Source organism: Polistes fuscatus, unplaced genomic scaffold (assembly GCF_010416935.1).
Source record: "Polistes fuscatus isolate 324 unplaced genomic scaffold, CU_Pfus_HIC Scaffold1, whole genome shotgun sequence".
NCBI classification, from domain to species: domain Eukaryota; kingdom Metazoa; phylum Arthropoda; class Insecta; order Hymenoptera; family Vespidae; genus Polistes; species Polistes fuscatus.
Genome location: NW_025112997.1, coordinates 17,550,385 through 17,572,339, shown reverse-complemented (window position 1 = coordinate 17,572,339; position 21,955 = coordinate 17,550,385). Strand labels below are relative to the sequence as shown.

Genomic DNA, 21,955 nt, shown 5'->3' with positions numbered 1-21,955 from the left:
CTAGCCTACCGTGTGCCAATTAATCTTCTTTGACCAATCCTAATTACTCTATTATACATACAATACAAACATGCATATACATATGCTCGGGAACGAGACGAATGGAATCGTTTTTTATTACAATACACGCAAACGTTTACTACGAGTGTCTACACTTTTCCTATAAATTGGGTTAAAGTGGCGTATAGTCGGTAAACTCTCTTTCCACCCTTCCCCCTCGCTCTTTCTTTTTCTTTTTCTTTTATCTCTCTCTCTCTCTATCCTTCTCTCGTGTCGCCTTGGATAAGCATGCGGTGCGAACTTAAAGGCCCTGCGAACCTTCCCACGCCAAGCGTCCCTGAGAAAGCACGACGACAGTGTAGACAATGGATTTGAGAAGGAAAAAAGGGAGAAAGAAGAGGAGATAGAGGAGGAGGAGGGGAGAAGGAGGAGAAGTGGAAGAAGAAGAAGGAAACAGAAGAGACGAAAAAGGATTATGCATCTAACATCGAAAATCCAACGTGTTAGAAGCACAAACTTAAAAATACCGGCGTACTCGAGCGTTAATGTTTCCGCCGGTAAATAAGGGAGAGATAGATCGAGATATCCCAAGGACTTCTTTTCCCACGGATATATATGGCATCGTTTATTTCTATTTCTTTTTAATCGACGTCCATAAACTTCAAACGTTGATTTTTAAACGGAGCAAAATAACAAAATAAATATCGTAGTAGGAAAGTAAAAAGGGAAAGATCGCTGTTTAAAATCTTTGAAATTCGAGCCAACGATCGGAAAAGCGTATTCTATTGCTCCAAATTAGATCGAAAAGATTCGAAGAATAGCATTTTTTATTGTCGGAGAGAACCGTGCCAATATCAACTTGGCAAACTATCTTACACCGTTATCATTGACTAAATATAATATATCGCGAAAAAGATATCGTTCCAGCTTCTATTCTCGCATCTTTTCTAAAGATAGAAAATATCGATCGAAGATAGGAGAATCCTGGTAACCCGTTAACGAACAGATTCGATATTTATGAGAGATTTTCGCGGTGGTGGTATGATTAATGACGAAAATGGAGAGTCGATACTTAGCAGCCGTTAGATCGAACCTTTTTGCTCGATTACGCCTACGCCAAGGAAATCGCACGGACGCAAGGGTGTTTGCGCGTCGAACGATCCTATCGTTTTTCAACGAATCATTATTCTTCCTTTTTTACCAGGAGAGAAAGAAAAGGATTGCGAAAGGCAAGCCTCCTCGCTCGACCACCTCCGAGCAGAAAACTCGAGAGGCTCTCTCATCGAGACATTACGCGAGTTACAAGGCGAAACAACAAAGGACGGAAATAGACGTGCGTTTGCGAGAACCTGCCAAAACTTGACTCGATAATAAGTCACGTGAGTGGACAATTTGCGAGAATCCCTACAAAACGAGCGACCGTATTATTCACTCTTTTACGAAACTACTTTTTTAATTACGTAAGCTACTCGCAGTATATATATGTACTATATTCGTGTATATTAGAGAATATAATTCATTAGTATATGAGAGAGGGGGAGGGAAGAACGAGCGAACGAGCGAGAAACGCTTAAGGTCAACCAGGGAGTCATAAATCACTTAAGAATTTACTCCTATGTGTCCTCCCTGTATTTAAATCGAACGACAACGAAACCACCGCGCGAATGAAATTGAAAAAGAAATAAATGAAATAACCGCGATCTAAGTCGAGAACGCGTGCCAATGGCAAGCAAGCATCGCGCGAGATCTGCCCCCGGGGGATTAGAATATTCGCTCAAAACTTTTCCTCGGAAGAATCCTCGATCGAGTAATAGAAAAAGGAAGGAACAAAAGTGGAAAGTCGAAAATCGGTAGAGAGAAATCGATTTATTTAGGTTAAAGCCTTCGAGCTGTCTTATTCCCTTTCGACTTTTTCCCCAAGAGCGAAATGGAAAGCACCCTTTTCCTTTTGGGCTTTTACGGAATCAATTTATAAGCAACCTGACGGAACTCGATCGAGCTCGTTCTATTCGCGAGTTAAATTGCTCGCTAAACTCGTCTCGCAACAGCTCTACGATCTCTCTTCCTTGCTTCCTTTATAGGATGAATTAAAATTAATGAGATATAATAGATGAAACGTTCTGATATTTACCAATAAGGTGGCATGATGGCGGCGTCGAACTCTCATATCACTCTAAATCCAACGTGTCAGGTTTGATAATATTTAGGATGACTAGTAGAATAATCTAATAATTCAATTGGAGGATCTCTCTCTCTCTCTCTGTCTTCGCAAGAGCGTAACACCACGTCGACGAACAAGTCCAACGAACGACTGCTAGCAAGCGGAATGGCTTCTTCTTAGTCTGCTCTGTCCCGCGCTTCGCCACAATAGCAAATGGTGGGAGATCAAAACGCTGACTAGTCCTTGCTCTCTCGTACATGTATATATGTATATAGATATATACACGTAAGAATCTATGTATACAACCCCAATGGCTTCCTCGTTTTAATTCCAAGTTACTTATTGTTAGTAGAACGCGCGAGCCAGTATACTACAAAATTCAACGAAAAAGAAAAGCGATAGAACGCGTACTCGCTCGCGTAAAGTAAAATTCGATCGTCGTCGATATATTTATTATATACGATCGAGTACATCCGAAAGAAACAATCGAAAAAAGAAAAGAAGAAAAAATAAAACATCGTTAAAATACTCGATTTCAAAGTACGACTCGTACACCGGATGATTTCAATGATGCATTTAAAATAACATCGTACTCTAATGTAGTATATTAAACGTACGATAGCAATGAAAGAAGATAACGTTTCATTTGCTCGATACCGAGTTACACACAGAGGACGGTGTACACTCGACCCAGAGAAGATCATACGCCAAGCCTCTACGCTCCAGTAATTATGCGCGCAGTTTTACTCGAAGGCCCTTAGGGTACGTCGAGGTCGAACGATTTCTCGCTTGGCCAGGATACCATGATTATCATTATGGATCGTACTTCGATAAACGATTGAATATTGAGTTCCGAGTAGGCAAAATATTACCTATCTTTTTCTTTTTTTCTTGGAAATCAAAGAAAAACAAACACCTCTGATGAAACGTAGAAGAAGAAACGAAACGAACAAAGCGACTCGTTTATCTTCGCTCGGTAACTAAGTCGAGAAGATGCGTATCTCGAGGGGGTTTCTGTTGCAGACGGATGATTCGTCGAGAATACTTTTCTCTCTCTTTCTCTCTCGCGATGCTAACCACCTCGGAGATTCTTCCGCATAGGAGCATTCAGAACAGGATGTTGAGACGAAAAAGAAGAAGAGTCTTCTTGGAAAAATTCGACAAATAAACAAGAACCAAGGAACAAAATGATAATATAAATTACAGAATGTTTCTTTTTGTTTTTTGTTTTTTTTTTTTTTTAAAGAAATCGCAGAGACCTTTTAATTATCTCGTATATCTCTTAAAAGAGATAATTTCGTTAAAATTACGATCGTTTTACCGATACATCCTAAAAAGAGAAAATAAAAAAGTTACGGGGGAAAACACCGATATCGCTTCCTCTTCGGCACCTCGAACGAAAGAAACGTGCCACGCCTATAAAGTTTTCGCGTCCGTTTCCTTCTTCATCTTCTCTCTCTCTCTCTGTCTTTGTCTCCCCTCCCTTTCCCCGTCTTTCACTCTTGATTTCAGACATTCAGCAGCCACGTCGTCCTACGTCAAGTTATTCTTGGTTACGCGTTAATATTATAAATGTGCAAGCTACACCGACTCCGGTCATCTTTCCTTCCGGTCGATGTAGCCTGACAAATGCATCCAAATTTCAAAATAAACATTATTTTACTAAATTATTAATGAATATCTTTAATAAATCCACGCATAGAAATCCGCGTGAAAAAACTTTCTTTTGAAAATTTGCGAACAGTAGTCCTACGAATTCTAACGAAAGATTTGAAAATAAATAAATAAAAGGTACGCACTGTGTTCTTTTTATACTCTCAACGATCGGTCGTTGCAAACATTTACGCATTCGTCTCTTATATATCTCAATAGATCCGAGACCGATTTCCGAGACCTATCCCGAACGCGAAACGTTAATATAATACAAATAGGAGAACTTCTTGAAATCGACAACGTTTCCTTCTCGTTTTCGCGAACTCTGTCATTTCAAACTAATTCGATCATTTTTTACGAAACAACGAACGTCGAATTCGTTCTTTTTTCTTTTCGAGAACTACGCCAGAAAAGATTTGTTTTTTTCATGCTCAGTGCAAATCTAAGGACCATATGTTAGAAAGTTTTAAGAAGAGGATGAGTTTTTTTCTTCGTACTTGTTAATTTACCGACGACCTTCGATGCTAAATACTTGTTGTTTGAGAATCAAGTTATCGAGTTAAATAAATGAAAAATTATAAAGTGAATTGAAACGAATAAAATTGAAAAACTAACATAAATGTAGGTAAGTATATCATGTATCGATGTTGCGGAAGAAAAGCATCATATAGGAAGACGGAAAACGCGTGCTCCGTTCCTCTCAGTTTGAACGCGTGCACGGAGAGACGAGAAACCAGTTTAACTGTCGTGAAAGTACGCTGAAGGCTTCGTCAATGAAACCGGCGCAATCTCGAGCAAGTACACGGCTTCGTATTTTCGAATGACACGAAGGAAATAAATACGAAAATGTTCTTCTCTTGGAATAAAATATTATTTATGCTCTTATAAAATATTCAAATTTTTCCAACAATTTTCGAATATTCCATCAGAGTCCATGGAAAATATTTCAATCTTGTCGCGGAAAGAATATCGTGAAATTTTAATATAATAAGAAAATAGACTATAATCTGTATAAAAATGATATCTAAAAGAGACAAACACCAGATTGACGCCACTGTTATTGGTGATGGAGCGTGTAATGTCGAATAATAACCGAATGAAATAGTCAAATAAAATCCTAAGATGCGTAAAAGTAAATAAGTGGTAGAAGACTATTAAGGTACCATCGGAACAGTATGTAAGTGCGATGAGATGAGAAGAATAAGGAGCGAAGTAACGTCTGTATCCAGAAAGGCGCAACGTCAAAGCCAAAGTCTGGAAGCAACCGAGCATGATAAAACCGGCTTCAATTCTTCTCGCGGGATCGGCAAAAGTCGTCTCTCATTGGCGTCGAGGACTAGCAAATAGAGAAACGAACAACGAACTCTACAAAAAGCGATCGTACAATTTATCTACCAACTGGCTCCCGGACCAGTGTTTATCCAGCACACGCTTCGCGTTCCAGTTTCTCTCGTTTCGTCTCGTCTCGTCTCGTCTCATCACACTGGTTTGTTTTCTTGACACTAACTCGAACGATAACGAGCACGCGAAAAAAAATAATTTAACAAAATTTATTTCTATAATTTCTTCAATAATTGCCGTTCGTTTTATGCTTCGTATAATTCTTCTAAATTCACCATTATACAATCCAAAATTGAAAGAAAAGCGTAGGATGAATATTTGGGATACACTTTTCTTCGTAAACAATGAACATGATTAATGACGAAGATGCCGTATATTAATCCTGTCTACAATAGTAATAATCATGAAAAATATGCAGAAATATCTGATCGATGGGAGCTGTCGGAGAAATTCTAATTTATCTATTTTCCTTTTCTATATATATATATTTATAAAATACCAATTAATAAACAGACTTGAATAATTCTGAGCCAACGAAGATCAAGTACTCTGTCAGCCACGAATACGAAAACGTCGATGGAACGTTGAAATATAAATAATTGTTCATTAATCACTCGATGGTCTAAAATCAATTCGCATATAAAAAAAAAAACAATAGAACACAATTCACTTTAAAGTACACAATATTTCCGTAAAGATGAAATAAAAAATAAGAAAATAAGGGAATACCTGCAGATGCGACAAAAATCTTTTCCACAATGAGGAAATCGAAGTCGACTGAAGCGCGGCATGATCGAAGAAATCTCGATAGGTCGACGATCAAACTTGTACGTATATATGGAAAAGTCGTTTCCGTGAGTGCGATGTACGACGAGCACCCCGAGGACAGACTGAGCGTGAATAACCTAAAGGAGCAAGGGGAAGTCCTCTCTCTTTCTCTCCCTCCTGCCGACTCGCTACCGCCATTGCTATCCCATACTTCAACAACGAGACTTGATTACCGCAAAGTATTCAGGTGAATGTCCTACTTCCGAGACAGCCTCTCGACGATCTCGACAGGACTGGATACGAAACGACGACAACGACGAGGTCGACCGAAGAAGTGCATATAAGTAGGTAGGTAGGTAGGTAGGCAGGTAGGTAGGCAGGTAGGTAGGCAGTTAGGTAGGCAGCTAGGTAGGTAGATAAGTAGAAAGATAGATTTATACTTTATATATTTGAGGCTCGAAAATAACTATAAGCGATTCGTAGATTTGTTCTCGAATAGAAAAAACTCGCCAAGTCTTATCGCGTAGGATGCTTATTATCGGTGTTGGCATAAATCGCGTCTGGTCGAGGATGAGCGAATGTCGTAGCTCGTCGATGGAATAATCCTATGGGGATGCTAAAAGTACGAACGGTCTCGGAGGGTTAGGACAAAAGGAAAAGGGAGAATGCAAGAGGATATCTCCAGTTGTGCAGTTACCAGAAGCAACCTTCATGAAAGGCTAATGAAGATGCGTCGCTCTGTATTCCCAGAAGCCCATGGCTGGGACGCGGTCAGCTCGGCTTAACGACTTACCGACTCGCCGATTATCTCTCCGACATATCCGATATCGATCGCGAATTTCCATCCTTCCTCCTCTCAGTTTCTATGCCATTTCGCGTACGCTCAAATCCAGATTAATAGGTCGCGATTTCCCAAGAATATGACTGCCAAACGGAGAGTTTATTATACGGCGCGAGGCACCTTACTCGATTACCTACAATATTTTCTAAATTCTACATTGGACGACAAATTTTTTGCAAACTAATTGAAAGGAACAAAGATGTATGTTGGGATAAGGGATATCGAGAAGACAAAATGCGAAAGAAAAGGAAAGAATGAATAAAACATGTCATCCGGAGATGGGGAATTAAAAAGAACTCGAAACTTTTTAACCGGTAACGTAAATCGGCAGAATGCGAAAATTTCCCTAGAGAAACTTAACGATAGATCGGAATATCGGTCATCGTATTTCTTCTTCGAGAACTCTTCTTTGCAGGGGGGATCAAATCGAATGCTTTATTTCTAACTAATAGTACGTACGTGGGTGGATTGAAAAATTTATTAGCCCAACCTAGTACATCATCTTATTACATCCGAATTACCTATTTCTTTTCTATCATTCGACGAGCAAAATAAATCTCATTATTTCTACTTGTGCTCGTAGAAATGATTCTTAATCTCTCTTTTCACGTCGATACGATTTTATTTTTTCGATTTATTCGCGAAGAAAATATCTATTCACAATTACTCGTTTCTTTAACGACTCGAGAAGACGGAAGAATTTCTATACTTGCCATTTCCGTGAAGCTATCGTTTAACTCGAAGAGAAACTCTTATTTCGTCGATAAGAAATATCGTTCGAACGTAATGATGGATATCGACTTGTTCTCTCGAGTGGTAAGATTCCATTGCAAACAACATATATTATATATCGAACGCATGATTCCAGTAAATCAAGATTCTTATGAAACCTAACAAAAATTTCTTCTCTTACTTATAGTCTACAAAGATTCCTTATTTTTATTCATATTTTTTAATGTTACATATGAAAAGAAAAAATAACAGAGTATAACGATCTATTTATTAATCAATAAAATTGTAACTAAGCGTAAACGAGGATACTACAAATCTTAACGAGTTATTAAAATCGAATAATACACTTGTATTATTACGCGTCGATCAGGTACGAGCGATAACTCAACGTGACAGGGTGCAATTTATATTCAACCCTCCGCAATAGACAGCAACATCCGATGGTGCTCGAGTCGATCATAAATTTAATTGTGTAATGAGCCAACACCTCGTCTACTGGTGCGCGCGCGCGTACCTATATAAATTCTCTCTCTCTCTCTCTCTCTGTTTTTTGCGTGATAACAGCTCGTAATTATCGGTCACAGTCGATAAACGATCTCGAACTAGGAATTCATTTATTTCCATAGCATAAGTAGGCTCGATCGAGCGAGTAAAATTGAAGTCTCGTTAAAAGAAAGGAAAAAAAAACATATAGGCATAAATAAATAAAAAAAAAAAGAAAAGAAAAAAAAAATATCATCGGTCTCGTTGAAATTCTCTTTTTCTTCTTTTTTTTGTTTCCAAGAGCCAGAAACACGCTAGGTCTTAGTGAAAAGGGACGATCGTAAGTACTACGAGATATATTCGTGTTAACGAGGGAGAATTTCAATACTACGACTGGTCTAGGTACGAGCGAACGTAAGTCACGGCTTGCCAGACGTACCTCGGTATAAAGAGTTTACGAGGCGAACCTAGGTAGGGACAGTTAGTTCCACCTGGTAGTAAAAGGAGCAGTTAAAATGTCCTGAAATATCACCTAAAGCGCACACATATATGAAGAGTCAGTGGTCTCGAATGAGAGTACGCGAGCGTATACACTTGTACATTCTGACTCTTAATCTCGAGCCGACTTCGAATAACGAATAAAAATCTTTCATTTCTTTTTTTTTCTTATTCGAAAGCGAAATTCGTTTTCATACAACGGAAGATTGTGTTCTGTAAAACACGCAGCAGACACACGGAGTCTGAATAATACCTGTACCGCCTGGACGACTTTACATAATGGTCCGGAGAACTTTAAACTATGCGTTTAATTTAATTAAGCAATTAGGAGAGAGCATGGCACTCGTTCTATCATTACGCAACGCTTGTAGACGGCTAACTGAATTATGGGCTTTACGTTTCGCGGACGAGCAATGCATTTCGACTTTCGAGACTCTCAAGTTCGTACTCGATATCTTTAAACATCGGTCCCCTAATTAAACCCCCAATCGACGTGACAATAGAAAAATTTGAAAGTATTTTTTATTAGTAAAACGTGCTCTTCGTTCTCTGTCATTTTTTTTAGCGAGGAAGAACAATGATAATGACCGATCGTTGGTATTCAAATATATACGTGCTGCAACAACTTTCCCTATATTATTTAGCCATGATTCATGTCAAGTGACGTCAACGCATCGATGTACTCGCATCTATTTTCGAATTAAGACGCGCGAGATCGATCTATAGAATAATATTTAAAAAAAATAATGAAAAATAAAATAAAACAAATCCAAATGAATCATCATATCCATCGTATCCAGTAACTTTCCAATAGACTTTTGAAATTTCTATGGACGAAAATAGATTGGTATTATTAAAAAGAAGATAAAAATAGTTATTTCTATTAACGATGTTGATGATTAAAACGACAAAGAAACGGTTGACTCATTAAACCAACGCTAACAGGCTTGACTTGCGCGGGAACGCGACTGCCTGCCTCTGCCTTCGCGTTAATGCGGAAAGATATTTATAAAATGAGAATGAGAGAAAGAGAGAAACGAGAAATTGTAGGTTAGCGTAGACAGCCAGCCGATGTCCTGGGAATAGATCTCGAAACCTAGTTATGCGATTTATTCCGAGCGAGGTCGGGAACTATTCGCGAAAGCACGCGAAAGCACGCGAAAGCTCGCGAGGTTTTCGGCACGGAAAAGGTCATAGACACTGGAAGAAAGTTAAGCGTTCCCTTAGAGAACGATAGGTATGCGCTTCTTCGTTTCCTCCTTTCGAGGGAAAATCGAGCGATGTTCGTTACCGATCGTAGTTTTTTACTACATTCGAATCACGTCTAACTACCTACTGCATACCTAGTACATCGAGAAAGGAGAAACGGTCATTTACCATTTATCAATTAATTAATCGTCCATACGCGTTCTTGATTATCCTATTGTATTTATTTTAATACTATATCCTTGTTCCTTTTATTCAAATATCTTTAGAAAACAAATGCATATTGATTAGAATTAGAAAATTAGTTACGATCAAAAACTAAACAATCGTTTTCACGTTTTTTTATTACTCGACGGGCACTACCTTCTTGCCATCAACGTAAAATCGTTAAAAAGAGAGAGATAGAGAGAGAAATTCGATAATCATGAAATAATTCGAAAATCGGCTTTCCCCATGAGACGAGTGAAAACTGCTTTATGGCCTACGGCTATCGTTGCCAATAATATCATTAACGTTGAGCGATGGATGCTGCAAGCACATTAGAACGCGATAACACCAATAAGCCAATTTAGTATCATAGTATATAATGTGCTAGACATTATAACACTTTACGCAGATTTAATCGTGATCGCTTCGAAATAGGAGCCTCCTATTAAAAATCACGAGACAAAAAAATTAGTATGAAAAAAGTTTCTCTCGAGAGTTATTTTTACAAGGCATAAATCGATAAAATCCCGAAGAAATCATGTTCACGAAAGTGGCTGCAATTATTTATCTTACCTCTCTTTCTCTATCTCTCCTTCTCTTATTATTTTAATCACGAAAATACATAATTTTACGTAGCCGGTAATTAAGGGTATTCCAATGGATTACGTAAACCTCGCGTAGAGATACTGGCAATAAAGAAAAAGAAAAAAGTCAAATGACGTAGAGTCCACGAATTTATTAGTCAAGGTCCAACGAGACTTCCTTTCCGTAAAACGCAGAACGCGTAGGGAATCGAGATAACTTTTTGAACTTTCAACGCCCACACTGACCACGAACTTGCTACTTCCCAAAGCTCTCTTTCTATATCTATCTCTTTTCTTTTCACTTTCGCGATAACGAGCCGTAGCAGAAAGATACAACACGCTCGAGAATTTTCTTTTCAATGAAAAGGTAAGAGCCATCGGACTAAACACAATACTATTACTGCTACTATCTGTACCGTGGAAAAAAATGGTTAATGGGAGCACGTTGTAAAGATAACAAGGTTGAATTGGTGCCAAGAATAAGCGTACCAATTCAAAAAGAGTCTCCAATTAATTGTCCTTTCAACTAATTAACCTCGAAAGATTTCTTCTTTCTATAGAATTATAAAATAATATCTCCAGTATTTTTAAATTAATATTTTAATTTCAAAGAAAAACTTATCTTTACCTAAAACAAGGAAAAATAATAAAGAACTGGTAATTAATAATTTTTTTTTCCATAGAATTTGTATGGAACAAGTTGAGCCTATTTATCGATCGACGAATGTACGATGAACGAAGCAATCGGAAGGGAAACTATTTTCGCAAAGTACTTCCACGTCCCGAGAGAAATTTCGCGTTGATCACACGGAGCTTAGAAGCCTTGAGCGATTTCTTAACGCGAAAGTCCGGCAGTGTGCCGCAAACAAGTCGCTTGGTGTGTATAAAGTTCCTTTTAAGATAAAAGATTCCTTACTACCAAACGAAAGGACCTTTTGAAAAGATGAAGAAAATCAAAAAGCTTTTCTTCATCTTCTCCCTTGTGTATTTCGATTCCAATTCGAGGACAAAAAGTATCGGTAATCCGACGAGGCAAACGAACCAATGGCAAAAAAAAAGTGATTTTATGTTCGCAAACACGCTCCTGTAATTTCGCACTTTACGAGTCCCTCGGTTCCTCCTCTTCGCGCGAATCACCGAACGTTTTTGATAAAGTCTCCAATTTTTATGGCGTCACCCGTAGTAGCACCGAATGAAAGGGGAAAAAAAAACTATCGGAAAACAATTCAAGACGGTCAAGTTTCGCATGCGAAATCGCGATAGAAACGCGTTAAAATTTTTCCACCTACTAACAATATTATCACGGTGGATGATTTGAAAAATAAAAGAAAAAAAAGAACAAAAGATAGACGATAAGCTGGGCGAATAGTGTACAAAAAAAAAGTTAAAAAATGTACAAGCCGGGAGGTATCATTTATGCGAACCACTTAATTTCTCTCCTCCTACCTAAACTCGACCTAGTTTAGAGTTTTAAACATATACCCCATGTATATATATCGTCTTGCTTTCTCCATTGTATTTTCATATATCTTCTCTATTCCTCTATTTTTATTTGCCTGTAATAAAGGAGAGAGAGAGAGAGAAGGAAAGTTTCGATACACGTTCGCGATTAAAACTAGACTCTCTGTTCGGTAGATTATGATTCTCGTTAGTGGTACAGAACGTACCTAGCCGAATCGGAAAATAGCTCGAGCGAATATCGGTGTCGATAGCACCGGCTCAGCCGCGATAATTTCCAGTGAGTTAACTTGCCAGCTAGCTAGCTAGCTAGCTAACCTTCACCGTGTTAACACCAATTCAATACACACCCGTGAACGTATGTATACATATATATATAAGTAGATGGTTCTCCGTTCTAACATCGAAAGTATTTATATCCCTGGAAATTCTACGAGTTTATCTACGTATATATGTATAAATAGCATTTTCTCGGCTTTACTTGTCGTTATATCACCATCGAATTTCGACCCGACCCATTAATATCTCTTTAATGTACTAACAATTGATTGTAAAAATAAAAATGGACAAAATTAAATCATTGATTCCACTGTTTCGCCAAAAAAAAACACTTACTTTGTTTGAAAGCCTTCAAATTCTTCTTGTTGTTCGCTGATCGAAGCCTCGAGATCCAAATAAGCTCCATAATCGCCATCTTTGTAGAGTTGAAGAGCCGTATCATCGAGCTATAACATAATTAACAAAAGGAAACGTTCGTGAGCCAAGTTGTCTCGTTTTTCCTTCCTGTAAATATGTTAAATATCTTTTTTTACCCTCTCTCTCTCTCTCTCTCTCTCTGTTTTTCTCAAATTTTCAAAAAAGATTCCGTTGAAAAGGTTAAGAGAGAGTGAGAAAGAGAGAGAGAGAGAGCGTATGTGTATATGTGACCCATATTTCTAAAAACTTTAGCTTGAAAATAGTTTTCAGCCAGTGAGACGACGGTGCCCGGCAAAGCACAAGCATCTATAATGCCCTCCTGCATTTCTCCGATTTCTAAGCGGCCTCCATTCTAAGGAAGAGCCTCGTGCACTGTTACGAGAAACCAAATGCTTGCGTAATACTTCTTTAGGCTGAACACGTGATCCGGAAACTCGGTTACAAATTTGATATTTTCCAAAATAATGATCTGAAAGTGATTAGTCGCGTGAACTGCGACTAATCGGTTATCACAGATTAAAACGACAATTGCTACGTCGATAACTTTTTCTAATAGTTTTTATTATCATCTTTATTACGATATCTGTTTAAAAACGTAGACATTCTAAATCTGCTCGCTCGCTCGCTCGCTCGCTCGCAAACGTGTAAAGCTAAATGTCAACGGATCTAAAAATCTGATAATCTGCCTACTGTTATCACCGAGAAATTCGATAACGGAAAGGCCAATGCGATAGCTAGATCGATACTATCAATTAATGGATTGCAAAGTTCGTTTGTTGCTACGCGTTTTGTATTGTCGTAATGCTTCTTTAAAACGGATAAACAAACATCCGACAAAGTATATACGCATTCTCGAGTACGCTACTCGACTCTGTTTACACCGTCCAAACAATACGTGTTTTTGAACAACATTTCTTCATTAAAAATATTTATGTATTAGACGTAACAATGAATTCGATGCATATTAAAAAATCATTGCATTATAATCGGCATCTTATTTTCGTCAAAAAATTTGGCAGTTGCCTGAAAGATGGACCGAAGTCATCGGAAATGATGGAGATTATTTTGAAAAATAACAGATTTATGATTATTTTATAAATTAATATATGAATTGCTATGCCTATGTATATAAATATATACGTATATATAAAATGAAGCTTCATCGCTATAAAAAAATAATTTTCTTTTTTATAATGTTTAAACGCTCATCAAAAATCAATTTATGAGATTCGATAAAAATTCGATTGGAAAAAAATGTTGAAGAAGTGCGTTCATAGATTTAATAATAAATATTTCGATTTTGTTTACGCAATAGCATTTAAAAAGTATTACGTTAAAACAAAGAACATTGTCGACATGTAAACGACGACGGATCGGGTAAGGCTTCGCCCGTTTTCGAGTAGGTTCCGCCAGATTTCTCGGCACATTGCTCGTCTTGCGTAGGACGACGCTTCTCTCATTCTTCTGAAACAGCTTTGTTTGCTCAAACTCGTACTACACGGGTGTTATGCAGTTTCTCTCCCTCCGCTTTGCCGCACCCCTTTGCTTTTTTGTCATCTTCAAACTTCTAACGCTTGCGAACAGAGAGAAATACAATAGCAACGATAGGATGAATGCCCTCGAGGAGATCATTAGTGTCATGTTGCAACTCGATTTCCGCTAAAAGACTTCTCATTATCTGTTTATTATCTGTTTTTGCATAATGTATTAATTAAACGAGTACTTTAATCGTTTAAAGAATTTTGATAATACTTAATATATTTAATATAATACTATCCCGGATAATTGTCAAACGTGAAAATCTAAAATTTCTTTCGATCGAATAAAAAATCAAACATTTGTATTTCTAAACGTAAACGTAGAATAAAATGTTCGTTCCGTTAATTTCGTTAAAGTGATTTTCAAACTAAAGCACGACTATTCGAGAACACTCGAGGAACATCTTGAAGATTGTACCAACTAACAATAAAACGAATTGAAATGATACAGCATTCTCTTCTTCTCGAAGAAGTACAAAAAAAAAGAAGAAGAAAGAATTGAAGAAAGAGTGTTAGTCTGCAATAGAAAAGTAAAATAAAAAATAAAAATAAAACGGTCGACGTAGAATGGTAGGCAATATCGGTTAACGACGATGCCATCGAGACTTTACGATTTCTTTACGACGCTCAATGGATTTGTACTCATATTCCCTTTTTCTTCCAGGAAGATTTCAACAAACTTTTCTCTACGCCCCTTCCAACGTTTTCTTTATTATTTTTCAATTGAAACTTTTTCAACGCGAAGCGTTATTTTTCCCACACGTTCGTACGATCTGCTTCGTACGATCCTTAAAGTCATGCCTGCAATCTTTATGCAATTATTTTTAATCACTTATTATAGAATCGTTTAAAAAAATGCTAACTGTTTCCGAACGATTTCACCCTCTTCCGTTTATAACGTACTGTGCAGAATCATCGCTCTAGTGCAAATACAACGATGTTCCTCGCAAGAATCTGCAACGTCATACGTACATATGCATTATAAAAGGAAGAAGGAGACGGAAAAATAGAACAAAAGTAAATAAATAAAAAAGTAAAAGAGAGAGAGAGAGAGAGAGAGAAATACGTAGAATTTGCGACTAATCAAGTTTAATAACGTTTTCACTGTAATTCGCTAGAGACTTGAGACGTGTATAAATTGACGAACAAATGTCGTTAGCTCGCACACGAACACAAATAAGACTTATATAATTATTTCAAAAAGAAAAAGAAACAAAATATTTGATTATCTTTCAACGTTAGTTTCATTAGTAATTAATAAAATGATATAATAGAGAAACGTAGTAAAAAATACAAAATTCGTAGAAAACGTTGTTGGTCTAAAGTAGGAAAAGTTGGGCTATTTGGCCTTGCAAAGAAGAAAGGCGTTGCGGTAAAATGATCTGCTGCAGAGAGAGAGAGAGAGAGAGAAAGAGAGAAAAAAAGGTAACATGTATTCTCATTAGAGTCCCAGGAGGATCCGGCTATTAATGAGCCGGTGCGACGTTTACTCCGAGTAAGCAACTGCGCACACCTTCGCCAATCCTTAGAATTCATCGAAGTATCCTCGAGTTATTATACGCGGACGAAAAGATAATGAAAATTGCGGAAACGCAAATATTCTTCGCGAAATAACAATGGCTATTGCTAACATACGCTGCAACAGAAATAAATTTCTATTATTTGCATTATCTCTACAATCGCGTGCATGCGTACTTGCGTCAACGTAAAATCCGATAAATAAATATATACATAACTAACATACGTGATATAAATTTGATAATTATCTAATATCGTTGTTACACCTTCCGATGCTCGAATAAGACTAACAATAAATAAGAAAAAAAAATTAGGAACATCAACGTGTTTACAAGTTCGACAAAGAGATTTTGAAAAGAATAAAAACGACAATAATCGAATGCTTTCATCGCCCGAGGGGTAACGTACGTATAAACAAAACATTGTATGACCGAGAAACCGTTGTCTCGATGAATTTAACTTCTACCCATCCTTCCCCTTCTCAGTTGTCATTCTTCTCTGCTTCCGATCAGACGCGTTTAAATGTGTTCCTATTACAGGTATTTTACATTTATATTATACATATTTTTTCCTCATTGCTTGCAATGCGCGTGCGTGTTTTATATCCTCTTTTTTAACGATGATCTAATCAATAATAATAGAATTTTAATATTTCAGGTACTTATGAGTATGTACATATTTATGCACGTTAAATATTAAATTTTAATTTTAATCTGGTATTATTAATCTCGCTAATTAAATTATTCAATAGGCGTTCCATTCTCTCCGAAACAAAAGCGATCGATAAAATTGACCAACAATATTTTTTCTTTTTGTTATATTTCGGAAGTAATTGTTTATTTAGACATTTATTAAATTATTCGTTATTCATCAGTATCATATATATTTTAATGAACTTTTGAATGATATTGAAGAGTTTAACCAACTTCGTAAAAATTCCCTGTTTCTATTTGAAAAAATGATTATACAGTTCATGCATGTTTTTCTACTACATACAGGAATGCATAACCTTAACGGAAGTGGTTTACTTGACAGACGTAGAGACACGAAAAAATAGAGATATAATCTCGAGGATTTTATCTTTCTTTTTTTTCTCTCTGCTATCTCTTTTACTTTCTTCTTCGGTACTTCAAATTGTGCAATAGAACGCTAGCTCTGTTCTTCCTTTGCTACTTGACTCGTCGTATAAAAAGAAAAAAAAAGAAAAAACTAGAGGGTCCTCCTCCGTATCGTCCCGAGACGAAAAACTCTCGTCGTCAGGTACTTACGTGCGTGCATACAGCCTACCCCCCTGTGGTACAAAAATATCCAGACGTTTAAAAAATGATAGACATCCCCTCTTCGTGGAAAGACCCTTTCTGTTTCCATCTACGCTTTCTCACTTCTCGTAGGCTCATTTCTAGCCCCCGCTAACTCTCTAAAGAATTCTCGTCATTTTTGAAGTTTTCCTTTTCCCGAAAAGTCAAAAGATACTTTTCGAATTTCGACCAAACTACCCTAACTCGAGAAATCTTCTATCAATTTTGAAAAACCCGTTTAACCGATATTTACAATTTCAACAAAATAAGTTACCGAGGTATTTCTTATATTTAAAGACGATTGCATCCTGATTACGCTAAAAAACTATTGCGGACTGGTTTTACCGGAAGTAGATTTGCAATGAGTTTACTTTTCTATTTCCTTTCTACGTTGACTTCGATCGAAACTCATTCGACGGGAAAGTCGACATTCTTTGTAAGATGGAAAGTTAAATCGCTCGTAGGACTGCAAATCACTAGCCACCGCGGCGTGACACTCGACCATAAAGTTCTATAGATTCATCTTGAATTACGTGACACGAGATCCAACATTAGCAGCGTTAGATGATTCGAGTTTGTTCCTGACGCCTCATCCAACAAGTGTCTATTCGAGTGGTTTCACGGTAAATTGCTGATAGTTATAGTTAGTTATAGGAACAACACTTCCCATATGCACCTATTTATCTAGCAATTTTTCCTTTCGATATATCTCTATTATTTAATCTTATTCAAAAGTACGTTGATATTTGCAATGGACAAGATTATCCTTAAAGTAACTTTTTGAAAAATAATTCTGCGAAAAAAAGGGCGAACAAAAACAATTAATCGACCGAGAGAACCATTTGCAAGCATCAGTTAAGAGACTTCAATGGATTTTTAATAGGCGATTTCGAGAAAGACGAGATCGACGTGCATTTTTGAAGCAAAGTACTCTTTACTCGATAAAAAGTTGCCAACGTCGACGGGACTAAAATTAATCGTCGCGTTAATTAATTTTCCTACGCAGACACCTTCTCTTTCTCTCTCTCTCTCTCTCTCTCTTTCTCCCGTTTATAGTCAAACTCAATTTTACATGTCTTTTACAATGCATTTACCCGGGTTGATTTCGATCGCGAGCTTGGGAATTGTGAGAAATAAGATAAAAAATTATACTGATATTGTTTCCTCGAGAGAACTTCCCGTTACCTATGAGAAATAGCATGCTATGCAAACACGTAGGTATTACAAAACAAAATGCGTCTTCGTAAGCTTCTTGGAAATGGGTTACCGAGCATAGTAATGACGCGCGAAGAAAATGAAAGACATGAGTAGAGAAGACGCCATTAATTGACTTTAATTAACATACAACTACAACATAGTGATATCTGATACACGAATGTGAAACACATTCGTTGTACAACCATTCAACGGCAATCACGAGAAAGCAATGTAATTTGGTTTTGATAGCTTCATCGAATTCGTTGAACAAGTAAAATACATACTGATCGGGCGATATCTGTTATACAGAAAGAGAGAGAGAGAGAGAGAGAGAGTCACATTAATTATACGATTTTCTATATAGAAATCGATAACGAGAAACGCATTTTTCCGGTCGAACTCAATATTAAATGATTTTCTCTCTTGAGAATCGCTTTTATCGAAGAAATTGTAATTTTCTACAACTCACTGACTCGGTCTCCGTACATCTGTCTCTTTTCCTCTCTCTTTCTCGTAAAGTGCATTTCCGATGCAAATACTATACGACGCCAATGACCGGATAAAAACAACACGATAATATATACGAAATAAAATGTGGACGAAATAATGTCCTCGATATATATTCTTCAATAAAGATATCACTTTGAACATCAGTATAGGTGTTACGGTCATTCACAACGAAGCATAAAACACGAATTACGTAGCAAACGATCTATCAGATCTGTAGAATTAAATATCAACGTGTAATTAGATATAAAATGTAATTTCAATTGAATATCATTTGAGTGATCGTATCGCGAATAGAAGGAAACGTCTTATACGCGTTCATCGAAATTTTATCAGTTCAAAATATAAACGTAATTAGTGCTCGAATATTATAAAAAATTATTACATTAATTATCATAAAAAGATGAGAAAAAATTACACGAGATTTAGAAATAATAAGAAGAAAGAAACGTCAGAAAAAATCGCAACGATCTCGTAGAAACACAGGTGACTTAATGGAACGGTTCGGTTGATACGGTCAACCTCGTTAAAGGCGGAGAATGGTGTTAGACGATTAGAGACAGACAAGAGAGTTAGAATCGCTCGATGGAGAGGCGCCCGTGCCGGATCCGGGCACGCGAAACACGTGGGATATACTCGCTCGTGAATGTAACCGTTAGTTACTTCGCCTTCGTTACCACTAATTAGCGGTATCCGCGACGGATTGACGCTAGAGATGCACCCATTTTTACGATGCAGCGAAAATTGGGTGTCTGGTGTAAAACGACAAAAGAGAAATAGAAAGAAAAAGAGTTTACATTTCTTTTCTAATTTGTCTTCTTGCTGGATGGTAAATACGATTCGAAATAATGTCAGCACGAATCGCGGTTGACAATAACGTTGTTACCTTTTACCGTTAGTCTATTATCTAACCGCGTAGAAACAGAAATAAAAATTACCGACAAACTTTATCCATAATATAAGAAAATTATCTATATCTATGTATAATAGGAAGTAGATAACATGAAATATCTTTTCACCGAAGATACCAACGTACTTTACTTTCCTTCGAGAGAGTCCCTTAATTAATTTCATAGAAGATAGTTATGCCTTCGGCCGATATCAACGGCATAAATCTCGCAATCAGTGATCTTTCTTGAATACGTAAGCACTTTGGCGACATCGTTCGTAAACGAGGAAGGAATTATGCCCACCTCGAAGCAAATCGATCCATCGATATCGAATTCTCTCGACGTTGTTGGTTTTGCCCATCCACCATCTAGTAAGCGCATACTCTCGCAATCATCCACAAATAGCTATACCTATATATATATATATATACCTACTTAGATACATCGCGATTGGATTATCGATTTTCTCGAGAAGAGTTTGACCCAAGCTGAAAGAGGAAAGACGTTCTTGTCCTTCGAGATAATTAAGCCTTGGCTAACGATCAACGTTCTTTTAAGTTCTTACCTATCTCTCGCTTCATTCATCCCCTTTCGCTAAACGAACGTAATTAGTCGTGGTCGAACGTAAATCTTTTTCCTATTTTGCTCGTCTCTCTTCTCGACAATCTTTCTCGCGTGTTTCCTAAAGAAATTCTCGATGCAACTTTTGACCAATTTTCGAGTAATCGAATAGAAACTATCAGCGATACTTCGACTAGAAGAAGAACGAAACGAAACGAGTGTGCTTGGATGACGGAGAGGTAGACAGCATCCTCTCGGAAGGACGAGTTCGGGCTAGCCATGGTAATTGTCATGCAAAGTAAAGAGCCGAACATTAGCATCATAAGCGGTCAAATATTCCACGTTCCATTGTGCTCGCTCGTTAGTTCATTAATTCACTGCAACGCGACACCCCCGGACTTTGGATTCCTCTGTGCGCTTTGCTTTCAAATGAATCGCTAGGGAAAGTCTGACTTTACGTTTAATTGTAACCTGCTGCGTAATTCATGATATCGTAAATACGGAATAAACGGATTTATAATGGCTCAACCTCCGGAATACATATTTCAAAGTATTATAGTATTCTACAAATAGAGCTTTCAAATTATATATCAATATTGTTTTATTTCTTTTCTGACAAATTTTATTCTCTTACTTAAAATATAAATTATAAATCTACTCTCTCGATTATTATCGTTTAATTTTTGTATCGACATCGAGGAAACTCTATGTTAGTTACGCATACCACATACATATCGTTGATCGTTGAATATTATTCAAATAAATTCAAGTGTAAATCTATATGGATGATAGAAAATAGTAATAAGAGTTAAGGTTTTGTTCGTAAACTTTTATAAGAATCCCATCACGTATCCAATTTTCCGGAGATCAACCGTTTCGATCCGGAAGCTTTAAAAATCAGCAAATTGAAAGTAAACCGTAGCAAGGCGATGCTGACCGAGAGATATCAACGTCATCTTCGCAGTCAAACTCCGATCTCCTTTTCTAATCGTACGTGTGTCTTTTTCTCGATCTAGTCTTCCCTTGGAAAGAAAAATTCTTCACTGTTTCGCGTATACTTTCCCTGTTATACGACACAAAACCCATACGTTGGTTGGACGACATCATACATACAGATATTTATTTATGTATGTATAATACTTATAAAGTTGCTTCAACTTCCGCGTCTCCAACGTAGACGGAGAGAGGGAGAGAGAGAGGGAGAGAGAAAGAAAGAAAAGGAGAAAACAAAAAGTCATCTTCGCGTAATGTCAAGCTTCTCTTTGATCTTTCCGATGGTAAAGGAACGCGGCTTTCTAAAGAAGAACGAGTTCGAGTCCCTTTGTTAGGAACTGTGCGCCGCGGTCGTTCCATACTTTTCCAAGCAGATCAATCCCGTCGTACTGATTTTATGTCCCTTCTGTGGAACATCGGTACTTGAACTTGTAAACTTTCCAAAATACAATAGAACAAATAAAACAGTAAAAAACAAATAAAATGGAAGATTTCTTTAAAGAGATATCATGAAATATATTCACATTCGCGATATCAATTGTTATTAAACTCGTAAATGATACGATAGAAATGACGAAATAAGCAAATAATAATAAACCGGCGAGAAAGAGTAAAAAATAAAAGAAGAAGAAGAAGAAGAGGAAGAAGAAAATAAAATCGTTGAAGCAAAAGCGAGTTGATTGACAGGAAAGGCGTGAATAAAGACCGCGAACGAAGCCGTGATCACGATGAACGTTAAAGAATCGTGAATTCGAAGCCGGCGTAAAACGGCGAAACAAATCGCGAAGCAACCTCTTCTTCTTCTTCTTTTTCTTCTTCTTCTTC

The 21,955-nt window shown here is 37.2% G+C and overlaps 1 protein-coding gene across 3 annotated transcripts in view; it reads right to left on the bottom strand.

The window, feature by feature from the left end:
* LOC122518171 (FH1/FH2 domain-containing protein 3) overlaps positions 1-21,955 on the bottom strand; it is a 45,667-nt gene that overhangs the window by 18,665 nt on the left and 5,047 nt on the right. For 2 of the 3 annotated variants that reach the window (XM_043636926.1, XM_043636932.1), the window contains exon 2: positions 12,548-12,657. In XM_043636926.1, coding sequence (XP_043492861.1) covers positions 12,548-12,657 — 110 coding nt within the window. Of the gene's footprint in view, positions 1-2,131; positions 2,345-12,547; positions 12,658-21,955 lie in introns of those variants that run through there. The other variant, XM_043636923.1, reaches the window with a different exon arrangement.